The 26233-nt window shown below is 49.0% G+C and overlaps 1 protein-coding gene across 3 annotated transcripts in view; it reads left to right on the top strand.

Moving 5' to 3' along the window:
• The window catches only part of Taok3 (TAO kinase 3), a 147030-nt gene that overhangs the window by 85041 nt on the left and 35756 nt on the right, over window positions 1-26233 (top strand). For all 3 annotated transcript variants that reach the window (XM_029533599.1, XM_029533600.1, XM_021187253.2), the window contains 5 exons: window positions 1390-1481; window positions 7265-7358; window positions 9293-9374; window positions 15191-15358; window positions 17605-17811. In XM_029533599.1, coding sequence (XP_029389459.1) covers window positions 1390-1481; window positions 7265-7358; window positions 9293-9374; window positions 15191-15358; window positions 17605-17811 — 643 coding nt within the window. The remainder of the gene's footprint in view (window positions 1-1389; window positions 1482-7264; window positions 7359-9292; window positions 9375-15190; window positions 15359-17604; window positions 17812-26233) is intronic.

A 26233-nucleotide genomic window follows, 5' to 3' on the forward strand; every position in this document is an offset into this window, starting at 1 on the left:
AACTCACTTTGTAGACCAGGCTGGCCTTGAACTCAGAAATCTGCCTGCCTCTGCCTCCCGAGTGCTGGGATTAAAGGCGTGTGCCACCACGCCCGGCTTAAATTAATTTTTAACTGGTGTACAAAATAGTAGGTTGTATCATATTTTCTCCCAGCTAGGGCTTGCATGTATACGTTGTTCAAATTCATCCCCATGTCCTCTTCCAGTCTGCTACCCTACTGGCTCCCCACCCCCAGATACTCCCCTTTTTGCTAGCCTCTCTCTGCTTCCTCCCTTCAACCCTCCCTCCATCCTTCTCTCCCTCCCTCCCTCTCTCTGTGCCTCCTTCCTTCCATCCCTTCCTCCCTCCCTCTCTCCCTCCCTCTCCTCCTCCTTCCTTCCATCATCCATCCCTCCTTCCTTCCCTGCCCCCCTCCGTCCCTCCCTTCCTCCTATATTCATCTTTCTAAGTCTGGCTTGTTTCATATAACATGATGACCTCCAATCCCCTCCATTCCCCCACGGCTCAGTTCCTTTTCAATTGCTATGATAAAGCACCATGACCAAGCAACTTATTTTCAAAAAGCAGGGGTCAGGGGCTGGAGAAGTGTCTCAGTGGTTAAGAGCACTGTCTGCTCTTCTAGAGGACCCAGGTTCAATTCCCAGCACCCACATAGCAGCTAAGACCATCTGTCACTCTAGTTCCAAGGAATCTGATACGCTCACGCAGACATACACGCAGGCAAACCATCAGTGCACATAAAATAAAGATAATGTTTTTAAAAATGTTTAAATTGGGGCTTAAAATTTCAGAGGGTTAGTCCATGACTCTCATGGCAGGGAGCATGGCAGGAGGCAGGCAGGTGTGGTCGCAGGGACAGCTGAGAACTCCCATCTTAAGGCTTTACTGTGTGGCAGAGAAATACACTAGGAATGGTGGGAGCCTTGAACCTCAGTGCACTCCCCCAGTTGCAAACCACCTCCAACAAGGCCACGCCCTCTAGTCCTTCCCAAACAGTTCTACTAGCCGGGGAGCAGGTATTCAAATCTGTGAGCCTATGGGGACCATTCTCATTCAAACAGCTGCCTCATGGATGCCTCCATTGTGTACAGGAGCTACGTTCGCCTTAGCCACACATCTGCTGGTTTTCTAGGTTGGCTTCTTTATGTGGCTTCTATGAATAACACCACAACAAACACTGAATCCTTTAAATGGGGGCTGGAGAGACGGCTCAGCAGTTAAGCTACTCAATATTCTTGCAGAAAACTGAGAAAATGAAGGGGGGGAAACAACTTAAGTACCTTTAAAAATACTTTGAATGCCCTTAAATCTATTATACTGAGTAGTTTTATAACATGGAAATTTCATTTTTACCGACAACTTGAACTCTTGCACATTGCGTTTGGCAGGATGGCCCCAGAGGTGATCTTAGCCATGGACGAAGGGCAGTACGACGGGAAAGTTGACATCTGGTCGCTCGGCATCACCTGCATTGAGTTGGGTGAGTAAGGAGGAGCTTCCACTGGGGCTCCGCTGATTGGTCCTCATACATGCCCATCAGTCAACTCGGCCTGCCCTAACCCAGAGACTGACAGCTGTAGGTTGGCTGAGCAGTGTGACTGTATCGGAGACACTTTCCACGCTCTGGTATACCACGGGAGAGTGATCCTTCTCTGCGATGTCTCCACACTATCGTCTCCATGCTATTGACTTAGCTAAAAGAGTTTGAGCAGATGTGCAGTTAGCAAACACTGAAACACAAGTTGGTAAATGCTAATTCCTGAGACATTCCTGACCTGAGACATCACACACCCTGTCTCTACAGCAACTCCACAGCTTTGCTTTAGAGCTCAGCCATCCTGGGGGAAATATTAGAAGACTTCTCAAGTGTATAACTTTACCCAGCGGTAGAGCCTCGAAGACAACTTCATAGCAAAAGATGCACCAGCTTGACAGTTATTCCCAGGGACTAGAATGGTGCTCAGGCTTACAAGGACTTGCTACTCTTCAGAGGACCTTGACGGGTTCCCAGCACCCACATAGGGAGACACACACACAGATACACACACACATACACATATACACACAGACATACACACCCAAACAGATACATACAGACATACACACATATATACACTCACATACACACACACTCACAGACACACTCTCACAGCTACACACAGACACACACACATACACAGATACACATAGACATACGCACACATACACACTCACACAGATACATACAGACACACATATACATTCACAGACACACTCACACAATTATACACAGACACACACAAATACACACATACACACACAGATACATACAGACATACACACACATATACACTCGCAGACACACACACTCACAGACATAGACACACAGATACACACAGACACACATAGACATACACATATACATATACACACAAACAGACACATTCACAGATACACACACACCCCAAACATGGTGACCTGCACAGGTCCCAGCAGTTGGGAAGCTCACAAGGTCAGAGGAGACCACTACTTGGTTACCCATTTCAGTCCTGAGCCCCACTGTACCTCAGTTTCCTCCCTAGTTCCCAGTCTCTGGTAGGCATGAGCGGTGTCTGGGCCATGCCAGAGACAGTGAGTACCTGACACAGGACAGGACCTCCGTAGCTAGAAGCGGTGAGTGTCACCTGCAGTTAGGGCTGCCCACCAGATCTCTTTATAAGAAGGGTTTGCCCCTTCAAAGGCAAAATTACTTATCCAAGAGTGGGATAGGGTACCCTTGGGTCATCTCTCTCTCTCAAGTAGAGTAGAGCCCACTGGTTCTAATGTAGCACAACCAGGGAGAGCTGCTACCCACAACCCACTAAGCTGACCCACTAAATCCTGATCTCAGCTGGCCCAGATGATGAGTACAAAGATGTAACCACTGCCTTTCCCTTAAGCAGGAATTTTTTAAACGTCGTGTAACAAGATTGGCTTTCCAGTCCTTTGGTCCTTTCGGTTAAGAAAACATGGAATCCGGACTGGGGAGACAGTTCAGTAGATAAAAATCCTTCCTGCCTCGCCTAAAGACCAGGTTCATATCCCCAGCACCGATGTAAATATGGCTGCCCACTTGTTTTTTTTTTGTTTTTGTTTTTAACTTTTTTTTTTTTATTCTTTGTGAATTTCACATCATGTACCCCAATCCCATTCCTCTCCCAATCCCTCCGTATCTGCCCTTGCAGTCCCCTCCTTAAATAAAGCAACACACACACACACACACACACACACACACAGATCTCACCATGGAAGCAGCGGTGTGTCACACAGCACACCCTTATCTCCAAGCAGCTTCATTTGCAGATGTTCATTGCAATGAGTCATTGGTCTGGTCCAAGGCCTCTGATCCTGTTGTTGCCTGGTGTCACAAAGAGCCTGCATCTTTCTATCTACAGGACTGGCCCTTTTGTACACCCCAGCAGTTCATAGATGGGGTAGATGTTGGGGTGGGATAACTCAAGAGTCCTGGATCCGGGCCTCGGTGGATGCTCTCCTGCACCCAGGCCATCAGGGCCAGCACTCCTGTCTGTGGCACCTGGCAAGGGGCAGGACCTGCTCTCTCAAGCCCCTCAGGGCCAGCTCTCCAGGGTGGGGCCAGAGCCTGGCAGCCCACTCACAGTCACAGAGTTCAGGAGGAGGCAGCAGGTGACCTCTGAATCAAGCTGGCTGTCGAGACTAGCTGTATCAGCAGGCTCTGGTTCAAGTGAGAGAGCCCTTAGAGCGCGTGAAGGAAGGCACTGACAACCAGTCTCTGGCCTCCATCTGCATGCACACACACATGCGCCCACACATAGGCAGACATGCATACACACATCCACTCACACGCACACCACATGTGAAAACACATGTACGCTATAAACATGCAAACACACATGAAAGCACACCTACACACCTGTAAACGTATACACTCAGTGACCCACACTTGCTAAAATAAGAGAACTCCTAGATCCTTGGTCACAGGGAAACACCAGCCCTGGCTTTGCCCTGGCAAAATTATGCCACCTCCTATGCTCCACAGATGCAGCAATGAGCTCCCTAGAAAGGGCCACATGATAAGTGGTCTAGACTCTGCAGGACCTGCTGTATGCATCCACACTGCTTGTACCTTCCCCACCGGAACAGAAAACTCCTGTGGGAAAAACCCTCATGACAAAGAAGTGGGCTGCTGGCAGACTCTGGCCTTTGCTCTGTGGTGTTTTGTCTCGGTGACAAGCCGTGCCACTGTGGCTATGATGCTGGTTTTGCTTGGTTGGCCGACTGGTTGGTTAGAGACAGGGTCTCACTGTGCAGCCCTGACTGTTCTAGACCCTGAGGTCTTCTTACTTTAGCCTACCCAGTGCTGGGATTATAGGCCACTGGCACCAGGCTCAGCTGGCTCCGGGGGTGTGTATGGCAAAGGACTTAAACATAGACCGGACCTTTCATATCCAGTGTTTGGAGGACGGCTCCAGGCTCTGGATTTTCTACCGTGGTGGTTCCCACAGCATCTGAGGGTAGCCATCAGGGCTTGTCCCAAGCACGTTGCTTGCTTGTCCTGGGCTCCCATATGGCTTCAAGGCCGAGCTGCTGCTGTCAACTACTGAGTTTTAGGTTGGTTTTTCTCTTATGAGACAGGGTCTCACGTAACCCAGGCTGGCCTTTGAAATCACTGTATAACCTCATCAGTTGACCTTGAACTTCTCATGCTCCTGTCTCCACCTCCCAAGTGCTAGGATTACAGACATGCTACACCACACCCAGGGTGTGCAGTGTAGGGATTGAACCCAAGGCTTCGTGTGTGGTAGGCAAGCGCTCTACCAACAGGGCTACACCCCCAGCTCCAGCATCCTCCTCCTAAACTTCGGTTTTCTTTATTTAGCCCCTTCTTTTAAGTGCTTCTCCCTTGCAAGCCAGCGTCCCTCTGAGAAGTGTGGGTTTCTGTGCCTGGGAGTTTCCTTATCCCTCTGATGGGGAGCCCATCTCATGGCAGTCTGATGCGAGCCGGAAGACCTCAGTCTCATCCTCTTGATGCCTGCCCGTCTTTCTAGTCTATCTGGAGGGTTGGGGAAGATACTTGTGAGTGTCGTGGCATATACGTTAGAGGTTAGAAAGCAGCTTTGCCAGAGTGATGTCTCTTCTTGGACCCAGATATCAAACCCAGGTCCTCAGGTTTGACAGCAGCCACCTAGGACATTAGGCCGTCTCAGCAGCGCACACAAAAAGCTCTTTGCATTAGCTTGCCCTTTATTCACTCAGTTAGCAGGTTTTGTGGAGACAGCCTCCCGAGCTTGAGTCCTCAGCGCTGGAAATACAATGAAGTTTGTCAGTGCCCCTGTTCCTCGTGGCTCACTTTGTCCAATAAGGTTCAACTCCAGGAGAAGTTCCACAGCCTTCTAGAACGGCACCACCGGCCGAGCTGAGGGACCCAGTGTTGAGGCGGCCATGGGCCTGTAGGGGGCGTTTCATGGTCAAGCCTCAACAGGGAAGAAGCCCAGAGGATGGTTAGAGCCAGCCAGAGCTGAGACAGGGAGACACACGTTCTCAGCTGCTCAGGAGCCAGGCAGGAAGACCAGGCCGAGCAACACAGCAAGACTCCATCTCTAAAATGGGTTCCTAATTAAAACATTTTTTAAAAAGAATTAACCTGATAAAGTTAGAGTCCAAACTGAAAACATCCACATGAGATGGCCCGCACTGGAGAGACAGGAAAGAGCCCCATGTTCTCAGAACAGGGCAGGCTAATGGAGGGCAGCAGGCTCTGCCCAGGGGGTCTGAACTTAGTGCTAGGAGGAGTGCAAAGCCACTGGTGCCCACAGAAGTCCCTAGTTCTGTGTGCCTTTAAAAACTTGAGGTTGCCAGATCACATTCTAGAAAGGCCTCGACTCTTCTGAAACACAGCCCCAAACCGCAGCTGTCCCTCCCCTGTGCTCGAAACCTCTGTCCACACGGCTCTCACTAGGAACAGCGTGCCCACCATCTACCAGTTTCGAGCAGTTTCAACCCGTTTCTCCTTGATGTCTGTGATCTCAGCCACCAGGAAGGCCAACCAGCTAGGACTGTGTGGGAAACCCTGGAGAGAAGAAGGGGGGAGAGAGCAGGGCAGGAGGCAGGGCAGGAAAGGGAGGGAAAAGATCCTTGCAGGGGCCTAAAGGAGCACCCCAGAGGCAGCTACAGGCATGGTTCCGCAGACACTCCCAGGGGACTGGAGTCCAAGTGTATTGTGGGACCGTGACAGAGTAAATACATTCCAAAGGCCTAAGAAATCACTCCAGATCATCGCTTTTTTTGAAAAAAGTCCTAATTGTCTGTTTATTTTGGAGACAATGTCTCGCTATGTCCCTGGCTATGCTGGAACTCACTATTTAAAGCAGAGATACACCTGCCTCCTGGCTAAGTAAGACCCTGTCTCAAACAAAGGACCGAACGAATGAATGAATGAATGAATGAATGAATGAAAAAATCTATCCCACTTCACAATAATATATCTTCTTCCTTACTTCCTTCCTTTCTCTGTCTCTCTCTCTCTCTTTCTTTCTTTGTCTTCAGAACAGGGTTTCTCTTGTGTAGCCCTGGCTATCCTAGAACTCACTCTGCAGACCAGGCTGGCCATGAACTCACAGAGATCCCCCTGCCTCTGCCTCTGCCTCCGCAGTGCTGGAATAAACGGCAATCACCACCACTCCCAGCCCTTATTTTCTTCTTAAGAGATTTATTTATTTTGTATGTGTAAGTGGCTTTCCACGTTTTGTTTTTACTACACCGCGTACATGCCATGCACAGAAAAGGGTATCATGTCCCCTGGAGCTGGAGGTAACGGTTAATGGATGGTTGGAAGCCATCATGTGGGTGCTGAGAACTGAGCCCGGGTCCTCTGTAAGAGCAGCCAGTGCTCTTAACTGCTGAGCCGTCTCTCCAGCCCCTCTGTTCCGTAATCATATATTTTTGTTCTATTTTTCTTTGCATTCTGGTTTTATTTAATGAATATGTATTTTTTTTTTAATTAAAACACACACACAGATATTCACACCTTGTCACTGGAAAACAGCCCAACACCATTCTTCGCAGAACCTATGAAAAAAATAAGGAAAATTTCTCCCGTTACTTTGAGGTGGGTTCCACTGGGAGCCTCCCAGCAGACCGTGAGTGACCACCAGCCAGCCCGCGGCTCCTCTGAGCCGACCCTACGAGGACAGCGAGCAGATGGTGTGTCGTGGACAGTCCTGAGGTGTTTCAAGAAAGGCTTACTGTGTTTCCCTCCTCTTCCAGCGGAGCGGAAGCCCCCCCTCTTCAACATGAACGCCATGAGTGCCCTCTACCACATCGCTCAGAATGACTCCCCCACGCTACAGTCCAGGGAATGGTAAGACACGGCCAAGAAACGCGCCGAGGGGGGGGGTCTGACGTTCTCATTGAGCCACACATTAAAGGTCTGCCCTAAAACGCCATTGCTTTCTTCCATCATGACAATACTAAGAATAGGTGACCCACATTGTACCTTTGTGTACACACATGCACGCACATGCACACACACACAGAGACACACCCATGCGCTTGCACACACATACACACTTTAACTAAAGCTTCACTGGGGACATGCTGGAAGCATGCACCCTGTTACTTCCCTCCCATCCCTCATCCCTCAGTTCCTGACTGTCTCATCTCTGGGTTTTGGGTGGTGGTAGAGGCGGTTTGCTGGTGGCTTTGGGGGGCAGCATTGTTTGCTTGTCTGTTAGTTTATTTCTATTTTTTTTTTTAATTTTTTTTTAGATTTATTTATTTATTATATGTAAGTACATCATAGCTGTCTTCAGACATTCCAGAAGAGGGAGTCATATCTCACTAAGGATGGTTGCAAGCAAGTGGTTGCTGGGATTTGAACTCAGGACCTTCTGAAGAAGAGCAGTCGGTGCTCTTAACCACTGAGCCATCTCTCCAGTCCCCTTGTCTGTTAGTTTAAACAGTGTCTTACTAGGGCTTGCAGAGACCCGCCTGCCCCTGCCTCCCTCCCGAACAGTGGGAGGCACCACGCATGCCTGCCTTCATTTCTGGTTCCCAGTAACTATGAGGTGCCCTGGCTGATGTCATAGTTTGCGTCTGTGTCTTTCAGAACGAGCTGGGACAGACCATATACTATCTATCCAAAAGACGTGCTGTTCTTGGCTGAAAAACAGGGCATGTTTGTAACGATTTGGGCGATAAGAGTTACAGAGATTAATTCCAGCACTTGAGAAGCAGAGGCAGGTGGATTTCTGAGTTCGAGGCCAGCCTGGTCTACAGAGTGAGTTCCAGGACAGTCAGGGCTACACAGAGAAACCCTGTCTCGAAAATAAATTTCAAAAAAGAGAGAGAGAGAGAGCGTTACAGAGAGTGAGCTGTCTAACAAGAGTGAACAGAAGTGAAAATCCCAGGAGAGGAAGTAGTTTCAGTCAGAAAACGTGTTTCCAGGTTCTCTGCCCTGCTTGTTTTTATTCTCACGCCCTTTTAGGGGTCGTGGGTATTGCCAGGGTCAGCAAAGTGTTCATGGAGATGGCAGACTGGATATTAGGAAAGCTATTATCCGTGAGGGGAAAAGGAAGCCCTGGCCGTGGAAGTGGCCCAGTTGGCAGCACGCTTGCTGAGCGTGCCCAGGGAAGGAAGTTCAGTCCCCAGAACCAACACAAAAGCTGGACCCCGTAATCCCAGTGTGGGGAGAGAGAGGGGATCTCTAGAGCCCACTGACCAGCCAGTCTAGCCAAATTGAGAGACCCTGCCTCAAAAAAATAAGGTTGCCAGGCATGGTGGCACACACCTTTCATTCCAGCCCTCAGAAGGCAGAAGCAGGTGGAGCACTGTGAGTTCGAGGCCAGCCTGGTCTACAAATCGAGTCCAGGACAGCCAGGGCTGTTATACAGAGAAACCCTGTCTTAAAACAAAATGAAAAGGTGAGGGTGATTGTAAGAGATACTTGATATTGACCTCTGGCCTCTACACCACATGCAAACTCATATGTACACACACACACACACACACACACACACACACACATGCACACGTACATACACAGCATACACATGCATACACATACAACATGCACACCCACATGCACACACACATGCATACACACAGCATGCACACCCATGCACATACACACACATGCACACCCACGCACACATATGCGTCCACAAACATGTATATATATACACAAATACAAAACCTCCCAGGTTGCATAGCCTTCTCTCCCGCACGCCCCGCCTTTGTACGCCACAGGTCCCACAGCCACTCACTGCTCTCTCCTCGCTGTGTTCGCTCCCACAGGACAGACTCCTTCAGGGGATTCGTTGATTACTGCTTGCACAAAATACCTCAGGAAAGACCAGCAGCGGTGGAGCTGTTGCGGGTAACTTTTCCAGTTTCCATCTGAGGAGGGGCTGTGCGTGAGGTCTGGCCATGGGGGACAGGCAGTTGCTCTGTGGCTGAGCACTGTGACACGCTGACTCATGCAAAGATAGAAATAGGCATCAAAACTGACAGGTGGTCAGGACCCACATTCGTCCTTCTCCCCCATCCCACCTGGGTGTAGGTTTTTCCTCCCCACCCTCCTGTCCCACCTCAGAACAGTCCGTTTCCCCTCCTGCTCCACTTGCCATCTACCCCAGGGTTTCTCTCACTGAACGTGAGTGAGCTCCCAGGACGATCGCCCAAGGGTGCCAATGCCGACTCTGCAAATCTCAGTAAGGTTGGCGTCAAATCCAAGCAGAGGAGACATAGGGTGACGATGTAAAAACAGGCACTCAGGTCACACAGATGAGCTAACAAAGTGTGGCGTCACCGTATGTAAGAGTATGGTGGCTTGCCTGTGGTCTCGCCATATGGCCAGGTTGCTCTTGAACGAATGATTCCCCCTGCCTCCACTCTCCCAGTGCTGGTGTTACAGGAGTATACCAGCATCATGCCTGGCTCTGGGAGGTAAGGGCATCTGTGGTTCAAGGCCAGCCTCCGCTACATGAGAACCTATCTTGACAACAACGGAGCCTTCAATTCTGTAGAGGTTTTTTTCTCCTTTGCTCTCTGACTGCCTTTTAATGAATACACACAAGCCTGACTTGAGCCCCGCAGTACTGAGCCTCTCTCTCTCTCTCTCTCTCTCTCTCTCTCTCTCTCTCTCTCTCTCTTTCACTCTTCGCTGTGTGTTGATGTCAGTGATGACCCTGTGGTGTGTCAGCATTCTAGTGGTGGATGGGAATCCTTCCCAGTGGAGACACTGCTGGCTCTCTGTCCTCTACTGTGTGAGGAGGTTCACTCAGTCCAGGTGTTCGTTTCATTCTCAGAGTGAATCCTTTTACAAGCAGTTTCGTCTTTGGTTTGTTTATAAGACCCAGAAGGACCGTATTCCTTCTGAAAGCACTCACGGCTCTTGCAGAGGACCCACACGACAGCTCACAACTGTCTGGAACTCCAGTTCCAGGGAATCAGCACCCTCTTCTGGCCTCTGCAGGCACTGCACACACATGTGGTACAAGACATACATACAGGCAGGCAAAACACCCCCCCACACACACACACACACACAACCAATTGTAACTGTTCATACATATAAAATAAAGACACAGTTTATACTTGGCTGTGCGATGGCCCAGTGGTCAGAGCACTCATGCTGAGTGTGAGAACCTGAGTTAGGATCCCAGCACTTGCATGGCAAGAGGGGACAGGCTACGTGAACCTGTAAACTCGGAGACAGGGAAAACATGGAGGCTTGCTGGCCACAAGCCTTATCTTCATGCTCAGTGAGAGACCCCATCTCAAAGGGATCAGACAGGGAGTGGTGGAGCAAGATGGCCAACATCCTCCCCCAAACCTCCACATGTGTGCTCACAGGCGTGTGCACTTACACACGTGTGCATGTACATATCACACACACACGTTGACACATGAAATCATGTGTGACACTACTCCTGTGAAGATCCGAGCAGCTGGCTACTCCCTGCAGATAGGATCTGAGGACAGACCCAAGTCCAACTTGGTGAACCCCGAGTCTCACTGCGTGTGCTTACAGGAATATGGGTGAGGAATTACAGGAGTAGAAATGACCCAAATGCTGCATCCCCAAAGCCCACCCCAGGACAGGTGACAGATCACAAAGCTGGACCCCTGGGGCCCCCTGCCCAGCCTGCAGGCAGGTATCTCAGCTGCTCTGAACATGCCCCTCAGCAGTCCTTAACAGCACGGTACACATGCTAGGAGGGAAAGTCTAGTGAATCTGGTCAGTTTCAGGACGTCCTGAAAGCTCTGAGTTGTTTCATTCCTTGTAGGAGGATAAAGTGTTTTATCTCTGCTTAGAACACGCCATTCTGCCTTCCCACAGACACCCCACACCTTAATGGGCTTGGAAGGCTTTAATCTAGGAGGAAACAGCTACATAGTGAGGACTGGACCCAGGAACCGGTGTATGCTAGGAAACATGTTCATATGTATATATACATACATATATATATATATATATATATATATATATATATATATACACATATATGTGTAGCTGGCCTTTGCTGCTTTGTGGGTTCTTCTCCCCACTGTTTGTGTCCCTCTCATTTCATACACTATCCTTAGATAGGAGAGAAAGAAGGATAGAGGGGAAGGGAGAGACCCCTGAATCTAATTTCTTTCTTGTAGTTTCTTCTTTGAGCACAACAACTAACAAGCCACAGCCAACCGCCCTGAACGACCAACACTGACCCTACCTCTCAGGGCCCTAGCATTTATCTACCCTCTGAAAAGTCCCCAGAATTCCAAACATCACACAATTGCAGAACCTATTTGCAGCCGGTGAAAAGAAGGAAGGAAGGAAGGAAGGAAGGAAGGAAGGAAGGAAGGAAGGAAGGAAGGAAGGAAGGAAGAAGGAAACTTCAAATCTCTGAAGAACAACTAGGAAAGACACTAGAGAATGGGGAGACATACCATGTTCATGGATTGGTAGAATTACTGTTGTGAAAATGACCATCCTACCAAAACAGGGAATTCCCCACCAAACCACACAAACAAACTCCTTAGAGACAAGACACACACACACACACACACACACAAGTATGTATGTATGTATGTATGTATGTATGTATGTATTTTTGTATTTATGTATTATGTATGTATGTATGTATGTATGTATATATCCTGAAGTTCCCGTGGAACCAGAAACACTGCTAGAGTCCGTCAGCATTCTCTGTGCTGAAGAGAGTCTTGTGTGAATTTTGAAAAGGAGCAAACTAGGATTCCCACTTTTTCTCCAGCTGCCTATCTACTTATTCCTGACTATTTTTCAGTAACTCTTCTTTTCCTCATATTCTCTTCCTGAGGTTAAAATATTACTTTTACATTGAATAATTTAAGAACAGAACTAAAGTAAAAATTATCAAAATGTTTTTTAAAAAAAAAAAACCACAATGTTGTATCATAAACATCAACAAATCAAAAGAACAAAGGCAGCTGGGAAACAGGGGCTGGGGCGTCAATTAATTATCCTATTTTTCAGATAAAAACGTAGTTTTCTGGTAAAGGAAACTCTGCTTTCGTAAGGCTTTCATGATACTTTAATCTTATTTTTCTCTTATTTTTGAAGTGTTCTATTACATTTATATTTTTATTTTGAGAGAGTGCTCACGCATGTGTACGTGCACATGAGCATGCACACGTGATTCCCCAGCACACGTGTTACTTATGCTCAGTTCTCCTTCCACCATGTGAGTCCCAGGGGTCAGAATCAGGTCACAGTCAATCTCGGTGGCAAGCCCCTCTATTCATTGAGCCATCTTGCCTGCCCTCTCTTTAATTCAGTTTGTTTATTTATTCGTTTACTACATCATATTTGTATGCGGGTTATTTGTATTTTTAATTTTTAAAATTAAAATATAATTACATCATGTTCCCCTTCCCTGTCCTTCCAACCGTCCCATGTACCCAGCCCCTGCCCCCACCCCCACCCCAACCTCCGATTTCTTTCAAATCCATGGCTTTCTGTAATTTTAAATGGAGGGGGCATAGGAACAAATCACTCTGTCAGTGACAAAAAGAAGTAACTAAAATTAAGCAATCATTTTACTTTACTTTCTTCTAATTCTAATTTCTTCTAATTCTAATTCACACATACACACACACTATATACATGCAGTACCCACAGAGGCCAGAAGAGGGCAACAGATCCCCTGGAACTGGAGTTACAGGCAGCTGTGAGGCATCATGTGGGTGTTGGGAACCAAACACAGGTCTTCTACAACAGCAGCCAGTACTCCCAGCCACTAACATCTCCCAGACCCAAGTTCTAGTAATTTGTATTATATTTATGGTGAAGTAAATCTCAGGAGATAGCATCAGTCCAGAGCAGAAGGAATACTTAGTGATTGTGTAAGCACTGTGGAAATGAGTGTGCAGCTTCCCACGAGAATTAAAACAACAACAGGACTGTATTGGATCCAGCATCCCATCCTTTGGGTTTATATCTAAAAAAAACTCTGTTATCTTTACAATGTCTGCATCCCATAATGACTACAGCATCACCCATAGCAACCAAGGTAGAGAAACAGCACACATGTCCATCGGTGGAATGAAAGACAGGGAAACTGTGATACACATGTACACAACAGAATACCTTTCAGCCTGTGTCTAGGCCAATGGACCACGGCTGGGGTACCCCCGGGGGTGGGGGTGGGGTCCTAGTGGCAGCCTTGGTGGAAGGTTTGAAGGTAAGAGCGGATGCCAGTACAGATAGCTTCCTGCTTCCCAGAAGGTTACAGGCTCAGAGGAGGTGATCAGGTGTGGATGGGAAACCACTGTTGGGTATCTGACAGACAGCATGGGTGGATCTGGAAGGCATTGCACGCATGAAATAAGCCAGATACACAAAGAAGGGCTCCACACAACATGGCGCACATGTAGAACTTGCACACATTTTTTAAAAAGAAAAATCAAAGATACAGAAGAAAAAAAGTAGAAAGGTGTTTTCAGGAGTGGAAATGAAATTTGGGACTGACAAGATGGCTCAGGAGGTAAAGGGGCTTGCCACCAAACCTAAAGGCCTGAGTTTAATACCTGGGGCCCACATGGCAGAAGGGGCGGACTGACTTCAGCAGGCACATACAAGTAAGCATGTAAAAAAAGAACTGGGGAGGTTGAGGTACAGGCCTAGTGTTTTACTCATGCGACATACATGCTGCCTATTGAGACCTCAGGCCTGAGCTGAGGACTGCAGGGTCTTGTGAGTTTTGAAGGCAGTGGGTTTTGGCACCTTCGCTACACACATGGGAGTAAGGGATGATGGTGTGGTAACTCTCTGTAGTAATTACTTCGCCATCTGGGCCAAAGCATCACATTGTGCATCATAAATATTTACAGTTAAGAAGAGACTTTTTATTACAAGGTCTCATGGCGTAGCCCTGGCTGGCCTGGAATGCACTACGTAGGTCAGGATGGCCTGAAATCCATGGAAACAGAGACCCTCTTGCTCTGTCTCCCAAGAGCTGGCATTGAAAGTGTGAACTGCCCTGCCTAGCCAAACAAAAACAAACAAAGCAAGAATTCCTGTGGAGCCGGGGGCGGTGGTGGCACATGCCTTTAATCCCAGCATTTGGGAGGCAGAGGCAGATGGATCTCTAAGCTCGATCTCTAAGCTCGAGGCCAGCCTGGTCTACAGAGTGAGTTCCAGGACAGCCAGGGCTACCCAGAGAAACCCTGTCTTGAAAAAAAAAAGAAACAAAGAAAGAAACAAAGAAACAAAGAAAAGAAAGAAAGCTTTGTGAAGATGCTAGAGCAAGGGTTCTCAACCCATGGGTCCCAACCCCTCTGGGTCCCTTATCACCTATCCTTCATATCAGACATTTACATTATGGTTCATAACAGTAACAAAATTACAGTCACAGAGTGACAACAAAATAACCTTATGGTTGGGGGTCACCACAGCAGGAGGAACTTTTATTAAAGGGTCTCAGTGTTAGGAAGGTTGTGAGCCACTGCTCTAGAGTCTGCAAAGGGACAGAAGGTAGAAGCACTGTTACCTCTTTGTAAGTGGGGGTTTCCACGAGGGACCCCAGCCTCAAAATCTCGTTTACTTCTAAGGCCCCTGAACCTGCTCACCCTTCCCTGCCTGCTCCCATGCATACATCGCACCTAAAGATAACGCTGTTCACCGTCCGTTCTCCCCCCCCACCCCACCCCACCCCCGTTGTTCAGCACGACTTCATTCGGAGGGAGCGGCCACCGAAGGTCCTCATTGACCTCATCCAGAGGACAAAAGATGCTGTCCGAGAGCTGGACAACCTGCAGTACAGGAAAATGAAGAAGATCCTCTTCCAGGAGACTCGGAACGGGCCCTTGAATGAGTCGCAGGAAGAAGAAGAAGTAGGTCCGCCTGGTTTCAGCTTCTCTGGGAGAAGAAGCTTCCAGACTTGGCACGGGGAAACCCCAGTGAGAGTGAGGATGTGGTCGGTGCTCTCTCCTCCCTAAGAGATGCTCGGGATAGCATCTGGTAAAACCAGAGCTGTGGCGGGGGTGGTATCGTGGGGTAAGGTGGGCACTTAGGAATGGCAGAGCACAGCTTTTAATATATATTTTTAGTGTGAGGATTCCATGCGTGCATACGAAGCCTTCCGGTCACTTTTAGCCCCTTCTCCCCCCCCCCTCCAGGACCGCCCCACCCCCACCCCAAGCCTCCCAGCTTCTCTTTAACCCACTGAGTCCAGTTACTGCTGCCTGTGCCTACGTAAGCATGAGACTGGCTTGTGAACTTGGGGCCAGCTTGGCCCACCAAGTGAGACCCTGTCTCAAACAAGAAAGGGGCAGGGAGAAAAAGAGTGCAAGTGGGGTCCAGGCTGCTCTCACGTGGGGCCTGTAGGATCCAAGGCCCCAGCATCTGCTTCTCTCATTCGACACAGGGTACGCCACAGTTTTCAAAGGAAAGGTGGCTTCATGGTCTCTCAGTCAGCTAAAGGAATGGGTGAGGGCCAGCCAGATGGCCCAGCTAGTCAAGGTAGCCAGCCTGAGCTAGACCTCCATGGCCACATGGTGCCACAGGGAGACAAACAACTCCTGCAAGTTGTCCTCTGACCCCCACAAGCCCACCAGAGCACATGCACACATCCATAGACACACACATGCATGCATACATACATACATACAAACATACACATATACACATATGCACATACACACACATAGACACACATGCACACACACATCCACATATGCACAAAGACACACATAGGAAAAGAACTAGTGAGGGAGAGAGAGTGATGTTGTTCTTCAACTTTAATGATACAAAAGTGTTTTATCAATAATAAAATTCAAAAATAGGAATTAGACTAATAAAAAAAATCTCTTGATTGGTATAGACAGTTGACTTCCCTTTCATTGAGAAAACAGACGCACTAAAATTGAGTGTTGAGAGTGGGTGTGGAAGCACTCGTCTTTAACCCCAGCACTCAGGAGGCAGAAGCAGGGTGACCTCTTTGCGTACAAGGCCAGCCTGGTCTACGGAGCGAGTTCTAGGACAGCCCTGGCTACACACCGAGACCCCGTCTTCAAAAGAAAAAGTGGTGTATCGTCCACTTCCTATTACCGAATGATTGCTTGTATTCTCAGCTTACCAGGTCCATTTGTGTATAGTAGGGTTTGAAAATAGGGTTTATGTGCAACGACGTCGACTCCGTGACATTATTTAATCTGGTGGGGAAGATACTGTGGGGTGGCTGGCTGATAGATTCACAGCTTCGCCCCACCCCGCGGTTGGTCTTTGGGCCGATAGCAACACACACCAGTATTACTTAACAGATTTCTTAATGAGATCAATCGCAGATGTAAGCGTGACAGACTCGCTTAAGAGAGGCAGAATTTAATTACCTACCTCAGACGGGAGAATTTGTATCCCTGGCTCATATGAAGGGACTCACTGATGACCTGTAGGAGAATGCACCGCTTGTCCCCTCTAAAGTCCCACTCCACTCAGTGTGAGGTGGCAACTGCAGATACTGTCGAAACCACAAGGTTGGTGGACAGCAGTGTCTCTCTAGGGGGGCCCTGGCATTTCTTTTTCTTTTTCTTTTTTTTTAAGATTTATTTATTTATTATATGTAAGTACACTGTAGCTGTCTTCAGACACTCCTGAAGAGGGCGCCAGATCTCGTTATGGATGGTTGTGAGCCACCATGTGGTTGCTGGGATTTGAACTCAAGACCTTTGGAAGAGCAGACGGGTGCTCTTACCCGCTGAGCCATCTCGCCAGCCCCGGCCCTGGCATTTCTAATGAGCCCTCGCAAGCCTGGACTCATGGCACTTACTGGGAACAGCCCCCAGCATCGTGGTTTCATGACGCTTACATAGCGTCGTGGTTGTGTGTGGCGGGGGAGCCCTGGGATGGTAACATATCCAGAACTGCCCTGGGGAAGGATGGAGGTGAGTGAGATTTGTGGGGGCGGTAGTGCCTCCCAGAGAGCTTCCATGAGAGAGACCTGTGAGGAAGCAGAGACGGGAGGGATCCCTGGGGCTCACTAGCTGGCCAGCCTTGCCTGGGGCACAGTGGCCCTGTCCGTGGGTCGGCACTTGATCTCTGGGGTGTTTTGCTCTGTGACCCCAGCGCCTGTCCTTTACAGGATGGCGAGCAAGGAAGCAACCTGAACCGAGAGGTGGACAGTCTAGGCAGCATCCACTCCATCCCCAGCGCATCGGTGAGCACGGGCAGCCGGAGCAGTAGCGTGAACAGCATGCAGGAGGTCATGGACGAGAGCAGCTCTGAGCTCGTCATGATGCAGGAGGATGAAGTCACAGTCAACTCCAGCTCTTCTGTGGTCCACAAGAAGGTAAGCATGGCAGGTCGCCCACGAGCCGGGCTTGGGTACTCAAGGCAAAGCCTGCTCGGGACAAGTGGCTTTTGGGAGGCTGGGTTTCCGAGTGACAGCGTGAACACGGGATAGAAAGAGCATCAAGGTCACACCCTCTCCAGTGGCTGGCACCATCAAGCAGAATGGTCAAGGGATCCCAGCAGGGCACAGTGGCACAGTGTCTAACATGCCAGCCCCTGGAAGGCTGAGGTAGGAGACTGCCGTAAGTTCAAGGCTGCCTTCCATTACTTCAGGAGTAGTAGGCCAGCCTGGGCTACAGGAAAAAGATTGGGGGTGCTGGAGAGGAGAGGTGGCTCAGAGGTTAAGAGCAATTGTTCTAAACCCAGGTTCAATTCCCAGCCCCCTCCTGGTGGCTCACAACCATCTATAACTCCAGGCCAGTGACCTACTCAGACACCAGACACACAAATCAATCAAACACATAAATTAATACAATATTGAAAAAAAAAAAAAGAGGAAAGAAAGCTGAGTGGTGGTGGCACACCATTAGTCCCAGCACTCAGGAGGCAGAGAAAGGAGGATCTCTGCGTTCGAGGCCAGCCTGGTCTCCAGAGTGAGTTCCAGGACAGCCAGGGCTGCACGGAGAAAGTCTGTCTTCAAAACCAAAATAACAACAACAACAACAACAACAAAGCAAAAAGGACGAGAGGAAAAGAGGAAAGAAGCAATCCCTAAGTCCTGGAAAGACGCTGTTCCGTCCTCTGTAAGCAGTGGCCTTCACACCTCAGGCCGGCAGAGCTTCGCAGGTTGTGACCAGTCGGAAGAATAGAGCCGGGGCTGGCAGTTCTCAAGAGGCTGAGACAGGGGGATGGCAAGTCCAAGGCTTTCCAGGGCTACGCAGTAAGTTCAAGATAAGCAGCTTACCAAGACCCTGCCTGAAAATAAGGAGCCAAAAGCAACAGCAACGGATGAGGACTGACATGGAGCTCACTGGTGGCATCCATGCTCGCCGCGGGCAGGACCCTGGTTCAACCCCCAGCCCTGGGGGCAGGCGCTACAGTCCCGCGCGCTGCCTGTTTTACGGGTGGTTTCTAGAATTTATCGTTATAAATCTTCTAAAGCAAGCACTCTGCTAACTACACTTGCAGGTTTATTGGTCTGTCTGTCTGTCTGTCTGGTGTGGAGGGTTCACACACACACACACACATGTGGAGGTCTGAGGAAAGCATGCGGAGTTGACTCTGCCCTTCACCATGTGGGTTCCAAGGATGCACCGAGGTCACCAGACGTGGTGGCAAGCAAGCTTCCATAGCTGCTAAGCCAGCTCGTGCGTGACTTTAGCTTTCGAATGAATGGGGCTGAGCCAGGGCGCTTGTCTGATTTGCCTCTCTGTCGCTGTGATAGAAACACCGGTGACCGACAGCAGCCTGAGGAAGAAAGGGTTAATTCCATCTTGCAGCTCTCTGAGGCTCAGGAAGCCAAGGGAGGAACCTGCAGGCAGGAGCTGGTCTCCTCCTGATTTACTCAGCCTGCTTTCTCTTAGCACCCAGGACCACCTGCCCTGGACTGGTGCTGCCCACAGTGGGCTGGACCCTAACTTATAACCGTGCCACAGACTTGCCTGCAGGCCAGTCTGATGGAGGCAGTTTGTCGACTGAACTCTCCTCTTCCCAGATGACCCTGGCTTGTGTTATGGTGGCACAAACCTAACCAGCAGAATGCTCATTTTATACTGTCCTTTATATCGGAAATTAAAACTCTATGTGGAAAAGTTAGCGCTTACTTCAAAGCCATTGCTTTGGCTTGAGGGAAACAGTCCACACTATAAAACCATAATGATCCCTGTCATTTTAATATATACATTTTAATATATATTTCATGTGCATGAATGTTTGTCTGCATATTGTCCATATGTACTACATGTGTGCAGTGCCCATGGAGGCCAGAAGATGGCGTCTGATCCTCATGGATATGGAATTGCCAGTGATGGCGGGTGCTGGGAACTGAACCAGGGTCCTGGGCAAAGCAGCAAGTGCTCTTAACCTCTGAGCCATCTCTGCAGTGCCCCCCCCCACCTTGGCATTTTTCTTTCTTTCTTTTTAAGTATCTGAGCGATTTGTGTGTAGTATTCTTTCCAGGGAACAATGGAAGGTTTATTTGTGACATCTCAGATGAAATGGAAGCATTGTTGCTTCGGCTGAGAGGTAGGAGTGAATCCAAGGGCAGCAAGTGCCAAGGCCCTGGGGCAGGAGGTTGGAGGTTGGAGCCTGAACATGGATGCACGACTTCAAAGATATCAGGGTCTGAGGATCAGGAAAATTAAGAAAACGGGTGATAGGAAGCAGATATAAAAAGCCACTTGGCACTCCGGTTTACAGGCAAATGGACACATATTTAAAGTGTAGAACAGAAAGCTTGGGGGTCAGGAAAAGTGGCTCAGTGGATAAAGGTGTTTGTTGGCAAACCTGTTGACCTGAGTTTGGTCCCCAGGATAGGAGAGACCCAAGCCTCCCATGTTATCTTCTGACCTACGCACTGTGGCCCAGGTGCACACATCGGGGACAGGAGGCAGAAAATACAGATGCAGAAAATGAAGCAGAAGGCTTTGTATTCTCTGGTGCTGACAAACCTGTTTCCTTCCCATCACCCGTTGGGGCCCCGTGACCAGAGAACCAGAGAAAGCTTTAGAAAAGAGTGAGCCTTCTGCGGGAAGAGACAGTGCAGGATTTTCATTTTGTGTATGCGTGTTTATTATTATTTATGTGTATGTGTGTGAGGCTGGATGAAGGTAGCGTGTGCTCAGGAGTCCTCAGAGGAGACACAGAGGCCATCAGGGTGGCTGAGAACTGAGCCAAACCCAGGTCCTCTGCAAAAACAATAGGTGCTCTTTTTTTTAATGTATTTACTCTTGGTTTTTGTGTATTGGTATTTTGCCTGCGTGCGTGCGTGCGTGTGTGTGTGTGTGTGTGTGTGTGTGTGTGTGTGTGACAGCATCAGATCTTGATGTTACAGACTGTTGTGAACTGGGATTTGAACCCAAGTCCTCTGGAAGAGTAGTCAGTGCCCTTAACTGCTGAGCCATCCCTCCAGCCCACCGTAATTGCTCTTAACCACTCTCCAGCATGTGGGTTTTCAGTTTTCCTGTTTGATGTTCCCCTGGGATAATGTCCTATGAGACGGAGAAGGATGAGTAAGTAGCTAAGAAGAAGGTGACCTGAGGCACAGGCCCTCTGGACACCAGAGCCAGCTCCACTCGTGGCTCTGTCTCCTCAGAGTTGTTGAAGCTGGGCAGAAATAACTGTATCAAGAGGTGTCTTCCCTCTTGAGTCATTGAATATGGGCCACAGGGCGTACAGCAGCAGCACTCGCTCACAGTGGGCTCAGCTCCCATGTAAAACCACAAAGACAAAGAAGTGGAGGGTGTGGCTCTGCTTGACGGTCCCCAGGTTGCCCGGGGTTATGACCAGTCTCAGAAAAGCCACTAAACAACTTTTCGCCTAACCTTTGTCTCGTCCCAGTGGTTTGCTTTTTAGTGTCTGTCACTCTGTACAGTTATATCATGGAGCAGGTTTCCCAGCAGAAACTCATTATCCCTCTGCCATCCCAACATCCCAGGGTCACAGGATCAAGTCCTGCCTGGCTCCACAGGAGAGACCCCACCTCAAAAAGTAAACAAGGGTCCTGAGAGTGCCCAGTGGCTAGGGGAACTGGCTGAACTTGCAGAGGACTGGGTTTAGCTCCAGCACCCACATGACAACTCACAACCTTCGGTGACAACAGCTCCAGGCAACTTGACCACCTCTTCTGGCTGTTAAGGGCACCTTCACATACAGGGGTCGCACAAACTCACGCAAACAAGCATACATAAAAACTGGAAAAAGAATAAGACAGGGAGGGTAGAATGCAGCTCGGTTGTGGGTATGTGCCTTGCACTGGTGAGGTCCTGCGTTCAGTCCCCAGAACACGCACATACACATAAAGTTTTTTTTTTTTAATCTCTAAACCATACCCACATATGATTTTAATATCCCATGAGTAGAATGTAAGATTCCCCATTCCCCAGAAGGGTTTTAGGTACAGCATAGTCGGTCACTAACTACAGACCGAGGAGCGAATGAATGACAAATTGGCAACAGTAGTTGAGGTTTGGGAAACGGGTATCCGAGTGTTAGATAATCTTCGATGTTGCCCTGAAGGCTTGGAAGAGTTAACTGAGCGGAGTTTGCCTACTGACACGGAAGGCAGCACTAGCATGCTTGACCCCAAAGTGTGAGCAGAGTGGACCCTGATAAGCCAGCACACAGAGCCCAAGGTGATCCACCCACAGGTGGGAAACAGATCCCCACCCTACGGCACACCTGACCGTGGCCAGCAGGCCAAAACACAGCCTGCCTACCGCCTCAGAAGATGACCCTCTCATCAAACTCGGGTCTTAAAAATGCCTACGTGTCTATCAGTTACGGTTTCCTTATCTATGCACGCACGTGTATTTGCACATGTGCAAATGATTCCCACAATTACCACAGACCGTTAAAACTCTGAACTGCAATACTATCCATAATGCAATTGATCACTCAAAAAGCTGAAAGTCTGAAAAGTGTTTACTAAGCAAGAGAACACTTAGGTCACGTCGGGTAATTTTGTATACCCTGCCCTTAGGCTTCCTTAATTATTTTTTTATCATACAAAGTGACAGATTTCATTATGATAGTCTTACCCACTTGTCACTACTATACTCTGTCCCTTTGTGTCCCACGCAGAACCTGAGCTTAAATTTATGTGTGTGTGTGTGTGTGTGTGTGTGTGTGTGTGTGTGTGTGTGTGTAGGTCATGGGTGTGAACTCCGTTCTAGGACATTTAGCATGTGTGTGTGTGTGTGTGTCTGTCTGTCTGTCTATGTGTCTATGCACGTGCATGACACACAAAAGCACATATGTGGAGGTCAAAGGTCAGCTTTCTATCTGTCCTCTCCTTCCACCACATGGGTCCCAGGGATAGAACTTGGGTCATCAGGCTTAGCAGCAAGCACCTTTTCCTGCCGACCCATCTCCCCAGCCCTGTCGGCTTCTCTGAAAACCAAAGAACAGCTCTCCCCAGTTTTGCGGCAGGAAGGGAAACCCTTGAGGGGCTAGGGTGCCCTCGGTGCATCTTGATGCTGTGGCCTGCGTGCTTCTGCTGCACAGAGGGTCAGGCCTTTGCTGCTTCCACTCGTGTTCCTCCGAGAGCAAATGAACAAAAGATGGTGCATGCAGATCAGGTGCAGGGACCTACCGCAGCCACTTCAGATGTCACAGCTCCGTGCCATCTCCCTCCCTAACTTTGTGGTTCACTTCTGTGACCTCAGGATGCCCACTGCAGGAGTCCTTTAATAAGGATGCAGTGAAGCCAAGAGTGGTTTGCACAGCTTCAACCCCAGCGCTTGGGAGGCTGAGTCTAGCGGGTCTGAGTTTGAAACCAGCCTGGTTTACATATCACGTTCCAGGCCAGCCAGAGCTGCACGCAGACGGAGACCCTGTCTCGGAACAAAACAGGACAAAACAAGAGTGATCATTCTGAAGTGAGCAAGGGAGGGACAGCGAGCTCGTTGACCACGTCTCCACAGAGAGGCGGTTAGGGTGTCTGTACCCGGCTCCAGCCAGAGCCAAGTTCGTTTGGGTCACCCCGTGGGGTGTGCCACAAGTGCCACTGCTTCACGGCTTGCTTGTAAGAACAGAGTAGCATCGATGGAACACAAATATGAATTCTTTAATAACTCAAGGCGAAGGTGTCCTCTTCTCACAAACTCCTCGGACCTCTCCTCCCGAGTTTATGGAGCCGTCGCCTCACAAGTGCCTACTAAGTGCCACACCTCAGGCCAAGGGCCAGGGAGAAGGGTTTTTCAAATCCTCCCCCCCCCCCACCTCAGGCAGAAAATGAGGTGCACTCCCCTTGTGGGTAGATACGAACCCAGCCCCCATGTCAGTCCAGAGGGAGGAAGAGACCAAGGTTGCAGCCAAGATCTTGTGAGGTCTGCACACGCGACCACATGGCATTTCTGTCTTGGGTGGAGCTGCAGTCTAAGTAAAAGTAGTGCCCTGCGGGTGTGGATGTTGTTCAGAGTGTTTACCTACCATGCACAAGGCCCTGGCTTCCATCCTTTAATAAGGATGCAGTGAAGCCAAGAGTGGTTTGCACAGCTTCAACCCCAGCGCTTGGGAGGCTGNGTCTAGCGGGTCTGAGTTTGAAACCAGCCTGGTTTACATATCCCCAGCACACAGCCAGCATGGGTGGCAGAGCCAGGACAGTTGCAGGGATCTGCTGGACAGCCTATCGAAGCTCCATGTTCAGTGAGAGGCCCTGCCTTGAAAAACAGTGCTGGAGACAGTGGAGGGAGGCGGCACTGTCTGGCCTTCACATGTGCACACACACACACACACATGTGCACACACATGATGGCCCAGGCCAGGACATAAGTTTGTGCCTTCGGTGTGATAGATCTCACTCTACTGTATATATATATATATATAAAAAGCTGGGCCTTCCTAGCAGGCCATGGTATCCCCTGCCTGGAATCTTAGGACTCACACTCAGCGTGCTGAGGCAGGAGGACCACAGATTCAAGCCAGCCTGGGCTGAGTGCAAGGCCCTTGCTTCCAACACATTATTTTGAACAGACAATACAATTCAAAGGAAAACAGACATACTGCATACACCATTGGAGGCCCTGAGCAGGCAGTACCTGGATTCTACCTGCAATCCATCAGCAGATTCTTCTAATCTGATTGTATTTTACAACAGGCCAACACTGTAGATGCGCCAGATTGAAATACATGGACTTATAGTGGGCCCCTGACCCCACTAGAGTCTCAGGGGGCCATCTCTTGTGTTGCCAGACAGTAATACTTGGTTACATTTCATTCACTTACTGTGCATGCATACATATGTGTACACAGGCGCCACGCGGCGTTCATGTGGAGGTCAGAGGTCAACTCTCAGGAGTCGGTTCTCTCCTGACCCCCAAGTGGGTCCTGGGGTTCAAATGCACATTCTGAGACTAGGTAAGACTGGCCGTTACCCACCGAGCCCGTCTCGCCAGCACTGAGGGTAATATTTTAAAGATAAGTTACCCCCAGGAAATATACTTGTTCTTGCTGCGATGCAGAGTGATGGTAGCTCTTCATGTCAGCCCCCAACTCCTCCTGGATGCGTAACAGGGGTTGACTCTACCTGTGTTAACTGATCCTCTCCCTGGCTACTATTAACTCATGCCCGGCCGGTTCAGACATTGTGCAGCATCTACCACGTTACAGTGGTTGAACCCTAAGGGTCTGGGGAAGGAACACTGACTGGTGCAGGTGACATAGCTTCTGTTTCTATTTAAGCCTCCAGCCCTGTCCCGTGCCCCTTATTTTTAAGTTGCCCATCTGGTTGACTGGGGAACTAAAGCCTGTTTTTTTGTGCAATGTGATTGGATGCTTACAAATGTATTTCTTTTTTGTTTGTTTCTTTTTGGTTTTTTCTTTTTTTTTTTTTAAGATTTATTTATTTATTTATCTATTTATCTATTATATGTAAGTACACTGTAGCTGTCTTCAGACACCCCAGAAGAGGGCATCCGATCTCATTACGGATGGTTGTGAGCCACCATGTGGTTTCTGGGATTTGAACTCAGGACCTTCAGAAGAGCAGTCAGTGCTCTTAACCACTGAGCCATCTCTCCAGCCCCTACAAATGTATTTCTTGGGCCTGGCAATATCAGGTAGTGTTAAAGCGAATGGTTGCCCCCAAAAAGACAAAATACGAGTAAACCAGATATGGTGGCCTCACCTTTAATCCCGGGCGTGCAGCAGAGATAGGTGGAGCTTTCTGAGTTCCAGGCCGGCTAGGCTACAACAGCAAGACTTTGTCTCCAAATGAGTCAATAAAATCAAACAAGGGGCTGGTGAGATGGCTCAGCAGGTAAGAGCACCCGACTGCTCTTCCAAAGGTACAGAGTTCAAATCCCAGCAACCACATGGTGGCTCACGACCATCCTTAACGGGATCTGACACCCTCTTCTAGAGTGTCTGAAGACAGCTACAGTGTACTTACATATAATAAATAAATAAATCTTTAAAAATAAATAAATAAATAAAATAAAATCGAACAAAATATAAGCGAAGCAGCCTTCCTTCCCTGCTGCTCCGGAAATGGGCGTGTCTTTGATCTGACTGACACACAGCTCCACCTTAGTGCCCTGCCCCCTTGTACTAGAACAGTGATGGTGACCTGGTGTGACACTGCCTAGCTAACATGAGACTTCTCGGAAAAGAAACCAGTGGAGGGCCCAGTGCATACGAGCACTCACGGCCAAGCCTGACGGCCCGAGGTCACACTGTAGGAAGGGACAGCTGTCTCCTGAAGTGGTCCTCTGACCTCACACATGTGCTGTAGCAAGTACACACACACACACACACACACA

Source organism: Mus pahari, chromosome 23 (assembly GCF_900095145.1).
Source record: "Mus pahari chromosome 23, PAHARI_EIJ_v1.1, whole genome shotgun sequence".
Classification (NCBI taxonomy): domain Eukaryota; kingdom Metazoa; phylum Chordata; class Mammalia; order Rodentia; family Muridae; genus Mus; species Mus pahari.